General features: G+C 50.6%; 1 protein-coding gene across 5 annotated transcripts in view; it reads left to right on the forward strand.

Annotated features, from left to right (window-relative positions):
• The first annotated feature begins 86 nt into the window (after positions 1-86).
• Positions 87-15,308, forward strand: part of NFATC2 (nuclear factor of activated T cells 2) — a 181,831-nt gene continuing 166,609 nt past the window's right edge. For 4 of the 5 annotated variants that reach the window (XM_014591178.2, XM_027775060.1, XM_006141262.3 and 1 more), the window contains exon 1: positions 87-447. In XM_014591178.2, the coding sequence (XP_014446664.1) occupies positions 318-447 (130 nt within the window). In that variant the 5' untranslated portion in view covers positions 87-317. The remainder of the gene's footprint in view (positions 448-15,308) is intronic. The other variant, XM_006141259.3, reaches the window with a different exon arrangement.

Raw genomic sequence — 15,308 nt, forward strand, 5'->3', positions numbered from 1 at the left:
GGTGGCGGCCCCGCCCCCGCCGGCCTGGCCGCCCTCTCCCCGCCTCTCCGCCCCCCCTCCCTGGGCTGCAACAGGTGCCTCCCGGAGCAGGAAGCTCGCGCCACCGCCGCTCAGCTCCCTCGGCGCGTCCGGGACCCGCTGCGCCAATCGCGCCATCCCCGGACCCGCGTGCGTCCCCACGAGGGAAGCGACCCCGCTGCTCGAGCCACCTCTCCACTCAGCGTCCTGCAGCCTTCGCCACCCCCGACGAGTGGCCACGGAGAAAGCCGTGCTCCCCTCGCTCACAACCCCGAAGCCCTCTCGCCGCCCTGCACGACATGGATGCCCCGGAGCAGCAGCCGGACCCCGACGGCGGGGACGCCCCAGGCCATGAGCCAGGGGGTAGCCCCCAAGTCGAATTCGACTTCTCCATCCTCTTCGACTATGACTATCTGAATCCTATCGAAGGTCTGTGGAGGCTCCCCTGGCCTGGAGCCCGAGCCTGGGCAGGAGCTTGGGCCCGGGGAGTGGGCACAGGGCCCCTCTTTGCACGAGATGCCACACTTCCTTGGGGGCTTGGAGGGGGGGCGCCCTAGCCAGGTGAGGGGGGGGGGAGCAGACGTCAGTGACCGCTGCCGCCCTTAGGGGGCGCTGGGCTCACTCTTGCCCATAGGGGCGTCAGTTTCCAGTTACTTGTGACTTCTCTCTGAGGGTCACTAGTGCTGTTAGCTCAGCAAGAGGTGGCAGGTCCCCAGACTGGGGGATCTCTGCTGGCCCCTTGCCTGGGACTGGCTCCCCAGAGGGCGATGCAAGTGATGTATTTGTGTTTGGAGGGAGGAGGTGAGGAAGACGAAGAACGGAGTTAGTAGGAACCGGGCTGACGCAGAGGCTGCCATCGAGCCTAATTATCAGGGCTGCGGAGCGGCTCCTCCCTCCCTGCAGGCACCGACGTGAGACAGCGCCGCCCCTGCCCCCCACCTCGTGTGCGCAGCGGTTGTTGGGGACTTTGTGTTGAAACTAAGGAAGAGGGTGTCTGTGTCTGCTGCTGGAGGATGGCTGACTTCGGTGTTTGAGGCCGGCCCATTTCCTCCCTGGGTTCTGCGGTGGCTGCATTTGAGAATCGTCCCCACGTGGACCATCTGATCTTTATTAAGTGATCTGCTACGCCACAGCCATCTCGGGGAGGGGGCTGCAGGGGGCTGGAGTTTGCCTTCAGGAAGACTGGGTCTATTTCTGCCAAAACCCAGTCCGTGCCTTCAACTCCCCTCTGTGGCTGGGGACTTCCCCAGGCTAGGCGGAAAGCTCCGCTGTCATTTCACGTGTTCAACAGGAGCACTGGTCAGAAGAGGAGGAGGGGGTGCAGGAGGTCACACGCCCAACCTCACTGTATTTTTCTGGTTAGCAGGTTGTCTTGGAAAAAAACAAAAATACCCAGCCAGGCTTCCTGATTTTGACAGCCCAGCCCAGCCACTATTGGTTGAAGGCTCAGGGGCAAGCTTAACTTCCAAATGCAGGCAGGCTTGCAGGCATCTGGCGCGTAGGATGGGCTTGTGCGCTCTGGCTGGGGTAGCAAGTGGGTCCAAGGTACGGAGGTTCCTGTTTCCCAGAGATGCTGAGTTAATGGGTGAATGAAGCAGCTTTCCCCTCCCTTCTGTCAGCGTCCTTACCGGCACTGGAGGGGAGGCGCTTGCTTTCACTCTGGGTTTCACCTGCACACGGATAAAGGAGATGGTAATTAGTAATAGTTTTGTGTTTTGGCTGGAGATGGAAATAATTAGCCAGCGAACGAGGCCAGTCTTCTAGACTGGCAATCTGGAGGCCATTCTTTGCTTTGAAAAGATACAATTAAGAATCTGCAAACAATCCCTACTCACATCAGTGGCTTTCTGTGCATTAAGATTAAAGTCATGTTTTGCAGGGAACTAATACACCCCTCCCAGATTTGCAATCAGCTAACATTTTTTTTCAGGGTTGGGAGGGCGGATTTCCGGGGAAATAGTTTCCAAGCCAAATCTGATGGGAGGTACTTTTTATAGTTTTTCTTGGCAAATGGTGCCTGGTGGCCACCAGTTGGGTATCAAAGTGAGCACAGTGAAAGCCCTGGAATCTGTTTTTTTCTTTTTTTAAAATCAGGTTTATTTTTTGGAACACTTTCAGATTAGAGAAAAGTAAAACAATAAAGATAGCAAAGAGAGTTCTTGTTTAGCCAGCACCTAATTTCCTTACATTATGGGCATCTTACATCAGTATTGGGTACCTTTGTTATCATTCGTGAACCAATATTGATGCGTTATTACTATTCTTTAATAGAATTATTTATTTATCTTTATTAGTATTTTTAAAATTGACTCTCTCTCTCTCTCTCTCTCTCTCTATATATATATATATATATATATATGCCAAGTCTGGGACTCAAACCATGGTCAGCCATGTGGCAATCCAGTGCCTTAACTATTATACCATCTACTGAGCCTGATTCATTATTTTTAACTAAGTTCATACTTTATTCAGACTTAGAGCATCCCTATTTTTGGTGACCTTGAGCATTTTGAAAAGTACTAGTTAGGTCTATTATAGACGGCCTTCAATTTTTTTTAAAATTATTTTTCTCATGATTAGAGTAGAGCCGTGAGTTTTGGGGAGGAGAACCCCAAAGGTAAAGCATCCTTCTCACATGTATCAGGGGTGCATATTAACAGCATGCTCCGTCATTGTCAGCGCCGACCGTGACCCCTGCCGAGGTCGGCCTCTGTCAGGAGTCTCCACTGTGCAGTTACTCCTTTCCAAACCATCCTCTTTGCAAAGAAGTTACTATGCGAAGCCTGCTCTTGAAGGGGAGGGAGTTATGCTCTGGAGCCTGTAAAATAGTGACTCTTTGCTGTGATGGAGGGAGCACAGAGGAGTCAACGCCCGGGAAGAGAAGGGACATTGTGAGTCTGAGCGGCTAGCTGGCATGTGCCAGATGTGGGCTTGGCTTCTGGTTCACCCAGATGTTCCTAAGTCACCTCTGTCTGCTTCCACGTGGTGGGACTCCAGGGTCAACGTTAGCTTTTATCTGGCCGTTGGGCTTTGCCCAGATTCCAGCACAGTGAGCACGCATGTGACATGGTACCCTCACTGGGCAGGAGCTTGGCAAAAACCATGGAAGGAAAAGGCCCTCATTGGTGACAGACAGAATGAGGGAATCCGGGGGAAGGCGGATGTCATTTCATGGAACTGTAGCCTGCCAGGAGCGTCAGACATTCCTGATCCCTTGTAAAGTCAACACGAGCAGGTAGGCACTATCATCACCCCCGCTCCACAGAAGAGGCATGAGGGCACAGAGGGATGAAGTGGGCTGAAGCAGCTTTTCCAAGAAAACAGAGCTGGTAAATGGTGGAGCTGAGTGTGGACCCAGCAGCCTGTTCCAGAGCCTGTGTTTTGAACTTCTGTATGTGTGGCTCCCATCCCTCATTTGATGAGAGACATAGGGAAGGACGCTGGCAAACTGCCTAGGACCCAGGCAAGGCTGGAATTTAGAACATTTACAACAGGATGATCTTGAACAAGACATTTAACCTCTCTGGACCTCTCTTTGCTTATCTGTAGAATGGCTGAAATAGCAATGGCTCATAGAGTTTTTGTCCATCTCGAATGGCTTATCCCATGTAAGTCAATGGGCAGAGTGTGATCCGTACTAGAGTTTCATTAAACCGTTGATTGGTTAGTAGAGGTGCTCAATTAAAGTGAGCCATTATTTTCTATCCAGTTAACTGCTGTGCGTGTGTCATCTTAGATCCTGGGGGATGAGGGGGAAGGAGACTCAGGCCATGCCCTCACTGAGCTGTCTCTGTCATTTTGTCTAATGCCATTGACTAATACCTTCAATAGAAGGTTATGTAGTAATGGAATGGTGGGCATCGCTGCCTTGTTCTTGACCTTAGCAACAGAACCTGGTGCTGGCTTTAGGGTGAGGTGTGTCTTAGTCCGCCACTGCATTCCCAGAAATATCTACACTGGGATTCATAGGAACAGAGGTTGACTTGGCTCATGGTTTGGAAGTCCAAGGTCCAGGAGCCAATTTCCAATGAGTTACTACAATATGGTGGAGAGTAGGATTCTGAGCAGCATGGCTGTCCATAAGTTCGTGCTTCTTCTGATCTCTGCCCTTTTTATAAACTGACGAGGACTCAAAGGGGCCCACCCTCATAACCTTATCACAGCCATAGGTCCCATCCTGGGACACTATGAAGGGGTGAAGGTTTCACTTAACACCCTACAGTACAACCAAGTTCCAACACTTGAATTAGGGATAGGGGCATTCAAACCAAAGAAAGGTGTATGTATTGGGTCATAGAAAAAGTCATGATATATTTTTTTTCTATGCAAAAATGTGTCATAACTTTTCTGATGATCCCAGTATTTCATTAGGTTAAGGAAATATTCATCCATTCCTATTTCTTTGAGAGTTTCTATTTTTTAAAACTTCTTGAAATTTAAAAATTATTTATTTATTATTTATTGTTATTTTAATCTGCTATAGGGCATGTGTGCTCATCAAAGAGAGAGAGAGAGAGAGAGAGAGAGAATGAAAAAGCAAGCCACCAAGCTTAGGACTTGAACCATGGTTGGCCATGTGAGCATCCAGTGCCTTAGTCTCACACCATCAGCTGGCCCTGAGAGTTTCTATTAGAAATAAGAGTTAAATTATATCAAAGACTTTTAGAATCTGTGGAAAAATACAATTTTATTCTTCTTAGACTTAGTACGTGTTGGATAATACTAGGGTCGTTGGAAAAGTCATGATATATTTTTCTATGCAAAAATGTGTCATGACTTTTCTGACAACCCAATAATAGATTCCATAATATTGAAACATTCCTATCTAGCTGCTATGTAGTATTTTCTTATGGTGGTGGTGGCATCTGATAGTATTTGATCTTTTTCAACAGTATTCATGACTGATGTTTGTCTGTAATTTCTGGTTTTATGTGCTAGCAGGTTTAGATTCTTTTCCAGACTCGGGAATGACTTATGTATCACCAGGACTGAGTGTTCAGAATATGTGATAGAATTCTTTGGCAAAGCCATCTGGACCTGGTGCTTTTTTGTGGCATGGTGTCTCAATGGCTTTCTCTATTGTGTCTGTGGGAATAGGTCTGTTTATGCTCTCTGTTTCTACTGAAGTCAAATTTGGTGCATTGTGTCTTTCTAAAATTCTTTCATCTGTCTAGGTTTTCACATTTATTTGCCTAGAGATGTGCAGAGTAGACCCTTGCTGTTCTAGTGGAGGAGACAGCCAAGTATAACTTGATAAGGAGAGTGGGGCAAGGTTGTGGGAGTCTAGGCCAGGGCCTCTGATCACCCACGGGGGGGGGGGGGGGGGCAGATATGAAGGCTGTCTGCAGACAGCTCAGCATTGAATTTCCTTGTGGACCCAATGGAGTCTTGCTTCTAATTCATAAGACATTGGGAGAGACAGATAGGTGCTGGGAATCCCTGGTCACCTCCAGAGTGCCAGATTCCCTGAGTACTGTGTTAGGGACAGTCCTGTGGGACAAGCTCACTCTGATTTGCCTCTATCAGGGAAGGTCTGGGGCACCCTTCTTCCATTCCTGGTAAACTAAAGCATGTAGCTTTAACTTTGACCTTTTAGAAAAGAAAACAAACTCCACCTGCTCAGTGCTTGTTGCTTTATGGAGTCTGTTCCCGTAGCCTTACACTTTTGGGGTCATAGTTCCTTGAAAAGTTGATGAAAGTCGCCAGTCCTACACACACACTCTCAGGAGTGTATGTACACCCCACGCATGTGCACCCATTCTCCCCTTATTCTTCCCACCTCGCGCTCCCTACCTCACAGCCACACATCCTTGACCAAGTCATGTGCATCCCCTACCATACACATTTTATACTATTTTTTGGGGGGGAGTCCCAGACTCTTCTGTGTTGCCTATGCTTGGCTGAGGTACACCTGCTTTCAACTTGGTCACAGGGTACAGTTGAAACCTCCTTTTTCAGCAAACACACAGAATGCTGAATTTGTGCCAGGTCCTGTGGGGGTACAGAGATGAATGAGATGTAGTCCTTGCCTTTGCCTGGCCCCCAAACCAATATGGACACAACCTGTAAACACATAGGGGTGAATGAGGTGCTGTGATACGCTACCTGGTTTTTTTTTTTTTCTTACTAAAAATAGAGACCTACACTAAGCAAGCAAATAGGTTCACTAAACACATGTGACATTCAGAGACATTGGCATCTGTGTCGAGTTAAGGACAAGTCTCAATAGGCCTGCTTTGGACAAATAATGTCTGCAGGTGCAGCTGGAGGGTGAAGTGAGGGCTGGAATTGCGTGGAGGCCTTGTCAGGGCTGCAAAGGCAATGGGAAGAAAGTGGCCTCAGTCATTCTTCACTGTCAAACATGCCATCCCAGCGACGAAGGCGAAGGCCCTCTGTCCTTTAGGCGGGTTTAGATTTCAATCAGGAGTAGAGGCTCTTAAAACCTTAGGCGGTGTTGGGAACCAGCAGTTAGTGTAATGGCTATGTCGCTGGACTCCCACGTAGTCGACCGTGGTTCGCGTCCCAGACCTGGTGGCTTAAAACTCACACCGGGCACGTGTGCGTGCATGTCCAAGATCCCCAGAGGAGAATGGAGGAGAAGGGATTGCGGCGTGACCATCCCCTTTGGGGGGTGATTTCTTGCTTTCTGTCTCTATGTCTCTCTCTGTCTGGCGAGTGCACGCGCCCTATAGCAAAAACCTCTCCAAAAAAAACAAACAAAAACAAAAAAACAAAACAAACAAACAAAAAACACCTTATGTGGTGTTGTTCAGGTTGACTTCCTAGGCTCTCCGGTCCTTTTAGGTTGTGGGTTAAAGAAATGTGAAAAACACAGCATGGTAGCCTGTGGTCCTCAGTCCCAGCTGTGCATCCAAAGATATCAAAGCGAACTTTGCCAAGAGTCATGCATCAGGAAAGGGCAGGGCGGGCCTTGGACCTGGGGACTTGAGGTCCCAAGTCTCTTTCCTCAGCATCACAGCTCACGGCCAGAATGAGGCCCCAGAGAGCAGCGGGGCCCCGTCTAGAGCTGCTGTCGCGCGCCTGATGCGTCTTGCGTGTGGGTAGCATGTGTGCCTTTCAGCCCTTATCATTGCCATGCCTATCTTTATTAATTGTATGTTTGCCACTCTCCCAATGGGATTGTACTCATTGTAATATTTACGGCAAAAATAGAAGGGGGACAGGACATAAATGGAAGTACTGGTGTGTTTCGATTTTTTTCTATATCCCAGCGGGTTGCCATGCCTCCTAGGGCCCTTGTTCTCTCCAGCTGTGGAGGCCACTGGCTCAGCAAATCAAAGCACCAGATCTAAAATCCGAACTGCTGGCTTAAAATTCTGTCCTGGCTGTCTTCCACCTGGGCTAAGCCGAAGTGCCTGGCCTCTAGCAAGCATGCAGTACATATTTGCCTAATGAATGGGTGAGAGTTCCACAGTTCCTTATTAGTGGGTGTGGAGGGGGTGTGGTTTGCTTCACTGGACTTGCATTATCCCATCTGTTAAGTGGGACGGGTGATGACAGTGCCACTCTGCCAGGGCTGATGGAGTGCAGTGGGGGGGTGTGATGTGGGCACGTGAGCAGGAGCTGTGTGGCTGTGGATGGTGGTGGCGGCTGGCTCTTGGACATCTCCTAGCTCTCCTGAATTCTTGAAGGCATTGGCTCCTTGGAGGAGTCTTTGCCTTAGACTTTGATGACTCGTGAGCTTTGAGATGGGTCAGGAAGTGAAGGGCGATGTCGTCTGGTAGCTGGAGCGGAGAGGCTAGCCGCTGGCCTTGCGTCTGGTGCTGCAGCGAGTTATCGAGCCCTTCTGCAGCTTCATTGCTGACTCTGAAAACTTGCCTCTGCCTCAGTTCCGGAACTTGGCTGGCTCCAAGAGCTTCCTCAACTGTCTGGATTCCATGACTGGGAGGTTCCTCTGTGGCTGCCTCTCTTGGGGGTACCGGGTTTCCCCAGGTGGCATCATGCCCTGGTCCCATGAGACCTACCTCAGTCAGGGCCAGAAAGGGGTAGCTCTGAAAGTGTAGCATGAAAACTGTGCTGTGGCTTCCTCGCAAAAAGGGACTTCCTCCTTCCTGCCTCCCCAGCACAGGAAGTAGCCACAGGCTCTGCAGAGCTCTGGCCAGATTCGCCTTCCCTGGGCAAGATTGGGTTTTTGCCGCACCTTTCCAAACTGAGCTCAGGGAACAAGGCCGGATCTCGGCCCTGCGGCTCTTCTTGGGATGAGCCAGAGGCCGACTGCTTCTCTTGAGCAGAACCTGATTTGGGGCCCCAAACACAAGGGGTTGCCTTTGACTTCTTCCCTGAAGGTATCCCCAAATGTGTGGAAGTAGAAAAGTGGTGTAACTAACTCCTACGGCCCTGTCACCCAGCTTCAAGTATTCATGGAAGCCCAGTCTTACTCCATCTTTCCATCCCAGTGTGTTCCCCCTACCTCAACCCCAATTGCTTTACATCGAGTTTCTGATTCCAGAATATTTTATTAATAAACAGAGCAGTGTCTTGCCAAGAAAAGTGCTCTTGAAAAAAGTCAAATGGCATTATTAACCCTAAGAACAATAATTACTCAATGCCAGATATCCAGTGTTCAAATTTCCTGCTCGTCTCGCAGGTGTCTTTGGTAGTTAATTTGCTTGAACCTGGATCCAAATATGTCCCTTACATTATATTTAGTTGGCCTGACCGTTATGTCGCTTTCATTCTACAAAAGCCCTATCCCATCTGTTTTCTTGCCACTTGCTGGAGGAAATAAGGTCACTTTTCTGTGCAGTTCTTTGCGTCCTGGATTTTGCCAGCAGCATCCCTATAGTGTCTTTCCACACGTTCCTCTGTCCCCCGTATTTCCAGTAAGCTGGCATTCATCTAAAGCCCTGTGCCTGGGCCCTTTAATAAACATACACTTTTCTCCTCTGCAAAAGAAATGCACTACAGGTGGGCGGCAAGCCAAGCGAGTGGGGAGATCGCTTTTCCTGAGCTGGCGTTTGGAACCCTCCCTACATGCTAATAGGAGGTTTCAGGAAAGAGCATTTTTTCAGCTGGGCCTGTTTTAGTTAATAAATTGCATTTCTAAAAGCCAGCCCTTACCATGTGAATTTTAATTGAGCCATGCCTGGGTGAGCTTTCTGAAGGGAAGAAAGTGGCCTGCAAAGCTCAGGATTTATAAAGGTCCTTATCAAAACAGACCTGCTTGGGCATGCCTGCAAAAGTGGGAATGCTAAATGAAAGGGGAAAGAAAACCCTTTAAGTCTGAGATGCCTGCAAAAGTGGTTTTACAGGCTACGGAAAGGGGCTGTTTACCTGTGAAATTGTGAGAAGGTGGGCTGAGGGTCTGGGATCGGCTTGGGCAACATCACCTCTGTTGCCATGGAGTAGAGAGGAATGTCTTAATGACCAGGGGTTGGCAGGGACCACTAATGAAGTGTGCCCACCCCCGGGGGACATGGCAGCACAATGAGAGCTCCCAGGGAAAGTATAAATAAAGAACTGTCAGTCAATAACGCGGTACTTTGAAATCTCTGCCCTTGGCTAAGGGTTAAATGGGCCTCACTGCTTTCCAGGGGAAGTTTCCACTTGGACTTTAGGTTGGTAGAGAGGGACGTAGAAATCAGCTTTTCAGGTTGTGCCAGAGGGTGTTGGAGTGAGGGGGGAGCTCTCTGAGGGGGCTGGTGTAAGGGAGAGGACTTTTTGCTTGACTGGTTAGGGGGTGATAAGGAGGGATAGTGGCTGTCCCCCTTTGACAGAGCGGGTGGGTTTAGCCTTCACAAGCCCTGTTTCTGCAGGAGGATTATCTCAAGTCTATTTCTGGTTAATTCTTTTGACCAGATCCTTCCTTCTCCTTTTGGTGAGTCCGTCATGCACTGTACTCTCTTCTGTTAGAGACAGGACTCTGTAAATCACAAGTTTAATCTCACGTGACTAGCTCTTTAAACGGAGGGAGTACACACGATGCTTGGATAAAACAGTCTATGGCACATTTGCACAATGGAATATTACACTGCAATGAAAAAGTGACTATGAAACATGACATGGACAAATCTCAGACATGTGCTGAACAAGAGAGAGGGGACACGTGTGTCCTGCTGGGTGTCGTGTGTGGGATTCAGCACAGACGAACCCAGTCCTTGGTGAGCAAAGTCAGGCAAATTGTTCCTCCTTGGTGAGGGCTCCTGGCTGCATGGGACCACAAGGGAACCTTCTGGGAGAGAGGGGACAGGAAAAGCTGTCTCTTGAGTGCTTGTACCTGTGTAGAAAGACTTGGGATGTACATCCAGCCTGCACTTCTCTGCACATAGTGATGCCCCAGTTCGAATCCCAGTCTTGCCCTGACTGTGGGTGTAACCTTGAGTGTCCCTGCACCCTGAGCCTTGGTCTCTCCATTCAAAATGCAGGGGTGTCAATAGTACCTGCCTCCAAGGCTTCTTGTAAGTTGCAGGGAGAGGCGATACACACGGAAGCTTAAGGCTCCGCGAACATCTGTGCTGTGGTTTGTTCCTCCCAAATTTTCCGTGTTGGAAACCTAATCCCTATTGTGTACTAAGACACGGAGTCTTTAAAAGGTGACCCTGGGAACCAGCAGTTAGCATAACGGCTATGTCGCTGGACTCCCACCTAGTCGACCGCGGTTCGCGTCCCAGACCCGGTGGCTTAAAACTCACACCGGGCGCGTGTGCGTGTGTGACCAAGATCCCGAGAGGAGAATGGAGGAGAGGAGATTGCAGCGTGACCATCCCCCCTAGGGGGTGATTTCTCACTTTCTGTCTCTAATGTCTCTCTCTGTCTGTCTGGCGAGCGCACACGCCCCATAGTGAAAATCTCTCCCTCCCCCCCAAAAAATAAATAAAAAATAAAAGGTGACCCTGATAGAACAATGAGTCCCTCGTTTTCTCACCCTCTTGGCTACTCGTGCCTATGGTTCTGCCTTCCGCCATGGGATGATCCTCACCAGATGCCAGAGGCATGCTCTTGGACTTCCCAGCCTCCTGAACTGTGAGCCCAATAAATGTGTTCTCTTTATAAATTACCCAGGCCATGGTATTCTGTCATAGCCACAGAAAAGGAGCTAAGACCATCACCTATGAGAATGAGTGAAAATGGAAAGCTCCCTAGAGCCCTGGAAGACCAGGAGCCCTATGAAACGGCTTTAAATCAGCAAGGGGCAGTTTTTTCCATCCAAATTTGAACATGGAGTTAAGGCCTGTGTCTGTGGGCTGCCTGGGCCCCCACCCTCATCCAAAAGGTGACCTTGAAGCCTGTGAGTTGCAGATTCCATACATTTCCCCATCTGTCTCCAGAGGCAATACGTGTCAGCATGTGGGCGCGTGTTTTTGCAAAACGCCATGCCAGCAGCCAGTCTGCAAGGCTCGTTGGTCCTGCATCCCGGTGCCCAGCCTCGTGGCAGCCTGCCCGGGAAGCGCTGCTTTCGGCCCTGTCTGGGGAAGGCAGACAGCTGTCCTAGCCGAGGGCAGGTCAGTAAAGCCCATAGTGTTCACGGTGGCTTTTTCCAGTGGTTCCACTCGGACGAGACAGGATGGTAAACGTCCTCTCTTCCCTTTCTGGCATTTCTGGACCTGATTTATCTGAGTGGAATTTCTCGCCTTTCAGGCCCTGCGTCTGTATGTGTCACCTCTGGATGAAGGGTGTGACAACCTGGTTCTCCGCCATTATTAATACACGCGATTCACCGATTGGGAATCCGGTGACTGCGGTGTCTGTGTGCACGATGGAGTTGGGGGAGCAGCTGGGGTCGGGGGGCTTTGGAAAGTTTACCGTGCGCTGAATTTATTCTGGTTCTTCCCGCTCGGGGGGGCTCACCAGCCAGATGAGAACTCCACCCGCCCTCTCGCTCTGTTGTTTCGATCCCCTGCAGCCCCCCACATGCAGAAAGTTGTTAGAGTAGTGGGGCAGGTGTCGGAGGCAGGGTCTGTTCTCGCTGTCACGCCCCTGTCCTCTGGCTGCTCTGCTGCAGTGCCAGGCTGTGGCATCCTAAGCGCTGCCATGACAACAGACTGTGATGTCTCGAGCCAAGGCCTGGGACTCACACCGCCTCAGGCTGAGCTCAGGGAGCGGTGGCTGGGTGCACCACGGACAGGGGTGAGCCTGGCTCTGCCCTGCGCCTGTCTGAGGGTGTCCATCCCCAGGCCAGACCCTGCCTCCTCTCCTCCGAGTCATCCGAGCCTGAAAGCACCTCGGCACTGTGCACCTCCTCCCCCAGCCCCCCAGAGGGCTGGCGCCTCATGGAGGTTCTCTAGCGGGGTTTCTATTTTGGTCATTGTGCGCTGCTTCCCAAAATTTCCACCGCCCGCAGTTCTAGACGGAGACGATGTTCTCTCACTGTTCCTTTTTTCAAAAGGGATCTGTTGGCCAGGGGGTTGGCCCTCCCTGCAAATGGCTGCCTTAGACGGCCGTGAGGGGCAGCCACAGGCCTACGCGAGGCTCCAGGAGGACAGGATCACCATGCAGCTCGAGTGGGAGTCTCAGAATAATCCTTGACTCAATCCTGGGGCAAATGGGAGCAGATAATGAACATTCCAGATGAAAGAAATTAGTCCTCTGCACTGCCAGGGGCATCCTGCTTCTTGAGAGAATTAGTGGGGTCCCTAGAGTAGTGGGGAGCACCCTTCCAGGGAGGCACCTCCTTTCCCTGTGTCAGGGTTGAGTTGTCACCATTGAGAGAGAGTCTCTTGAGTGAGAAGCATGGTGGAACAGCGGTTAGGTGGGTAGAGGTGCCCTGTTGCCCGAGACGGAATTCTGGCTCTGGTGCTTAGCAGCTGCGTGACTTTGGGAAAGATCCCTCTCCCTCTCTGAGCTTCAGTTGCCTCTTTTTTTTTTTTTTTTCCATTTGTAAAAGGGGGAAACTGCAACACCTGCCTCACAGGGTTTTGAGAAACAAACATGTGCATATATTTTAGATACATATAGAGATTCTTGCTATGAGCATAGAGGTGTTGGCTGTTAGCATTTTTGCGATGACAAGTAGCTCCCAGAGGCACTGACACTAAGATTTAAGCCCAGGGGAAGGTACAAGCGTGGCCAGAGGCTGTCGAAGGCTCTTCTCACCTACTCCCCGCATTTGCTGAAGGTCAGCGGAATCGTGGCAAAGAGACTTCTCTGTAAGTGCTGACCACTCCATTTTATTTTTATAAACATTTCTTCCTTTTTTCTTTCCAAACTGATTTTGAAGGGGTCGGGGCTAATGTGTGTCACATTTTGAAGCTATAAAATAGAGCAATCATAGCAGGGGGAGGGCAGAATTTTCACTTAAAAAGCCTTCTTTCAACAATAATAATAATAATAATTCCCTAGGCCCCGTTTGTTGAGGATGTGGAGTTTCCTGGTCTTGTCCTCTGTCCTGGGGTGTGGGATGGGGCCGAGGTCCTCTGCCACCGTGCCACCTTCTGTCTGAGACCTGGGTCTCGGGGAAGACCTTTTGCTGATGTAATCTTGTCGCAGTTGAGATCTCCCCATATTTTCAAGGTGCCTTGCTGTTGGGTCAGCACCCAGGAGCTCCCTGCAAGGCAGAGTGAGAAAATGAAAACTCTCGGATGTCTCCTGCCGAGCTGAGTCTCCGCCAGGGCTGGCAGCAAGCACATGCCTCATTCCGGAATCATCTCAGGTTCGAGGCATGACTCATAGGCCAGAGCTTCCAACAGTCCCGGCCTCCCCTGTGCACCGGCCCAGCTGCAGTGCACTGGGCAGGGGTTTGCAGCTGGGGCTGTCCCGCCCCACCCGGGGCTTTTGGCCATGCATGGAGACGTGTTGATTGCCACACCTGGGAGGGGCAGGGATGCTGCTACTGTGGTTAGAGGCCCCGGATACTGCCGAGTGCCCACGGCCCCCACCATGAAGACTCATTCGGCCCAAATGCCAGCTGTTCTGCAGAGAATCCCTGGCCTAGTGCGCGATCGTGCTCTCGGGTCTGCCTGGGCTGGTGCTGCAGGACTTCGGGCATGTCCATTCACCGCTGTGTCTCAGCTTCCTCGTCTCTTATGGGGAATAAATGGTGCCCACCTCATGGGGCATCCTGAGGTTTGAATCATTTGCTACACAAAATGGCCTTATCCTAGTGTCTGGCATATAAGTTTTTGATACATTGTATCTGCTTTCACTGCCTTTTAAAAACATTAACAGACGGGGACCAGCAGTTAGTGTAATGGCTATGTCACTGGACTCCCATGTAGTCAACCGCAGTTCGAGTCCCAGACCCGGTGGCTTAAACTCACGCTGGGCGCGTGTGTGTGCGTGCCCAAGATCCTGAGAGGAGAATGGAGGAGAAGGGATTACGGTGTGGCCATCTCCCGGGGGGTTATTTCTTGCTTTCTGTCTCTCTGTCTCTCTCTGTCTTTCTGGCCAGCGACGCACCCTATAGCAAAAACCTCTCAAAAAAAAAAAATTGACAGACGGCCCTTATCTGTGTCAAAAAACTTACAGTCTAGGAGGGCTGTAGACAAGCAAGTCTGTAACCAATCGTCTTCGGTATAGTTCTCTGTAGGTTCTACAAGCACAGAAGAAAAGTGCCTGAGCTAACCTGGGAAATCAGGGAGGGCCTCCAGGAGGAGATGGCCACAAGTCAAATCATGATGGAGAAATAGTGGCTTGTTAGGAGAAGTGAGGTCAGGAGGTTTGGGAGGGAGTTTTGGGCAAGCGGAACGGCACGTGCAAAGGCACAGAGGTGCAGAGGGCTCCACGTCCCTGTCCCTGTCACTGCCTCTTCCTTTGTCTTGGTACTGAGGCCTCGAGGGTGGGCCGGGCACCTCCCATAGCAGCCCAGATGATCTCAGTTGACCTGCCAGAGATCACACTGAGTATAATGCGGGCCTCTCCTTTCGTGACGCTTTGCTTTTGGAGTTAGGGGAGTGGAGTCTTAGGGGCTACCTTGTCTTAGATTTTTTAAGTTCTCCCCCCGCTCCCATGGGGCAAGTGCACTTGCTGGAGAAGTACGGTAAGAGGGAAGGTGAGGAATCACCCCCAGGAGGCCTGGCCATGCCTCAGTCCTCTTTCTTCCGTTCTCCTCCTGAGATTTTGGGCACACACGCAATGCACCTGGTGTGGTCTTCAAGCCACTGGGTCCAGGACTCGAACCATGGTTGGCCATGTGGGATCCAGCACCCTAACCACTACACCACCTGACGACCCCTCTTGGCTTCCTGTCTAACACTTGCTATCTCTCCCCACCTCCTGGTCTTAACAAAGGCTTTTGGGGTCGTGGGTTCCAATCTAGATCGTGGTGGTGTCGACTCTACACGCCACGTCTGTCCACATAGGTTCTACCTCAGGAAGAAGACAGCGCAGGGGCC

Source organism: Tupaia chinensis, unplaced genomic scaffold (genome assembly GCF_000334495.1).
Source record: "Tupaia chinensis unplaced genomic scaffold, TupChi_1.0 Scaffold000049_1, whole genome shotgun sequence".
In the NCBI taxonomy this organism is placed as follows: domain Eukaryota; kingdom Metazoa; phylum Chordata; class Mammalia; order Scandentia; family Tupaiidae; genus Tupaia; species Tupaia belangeri.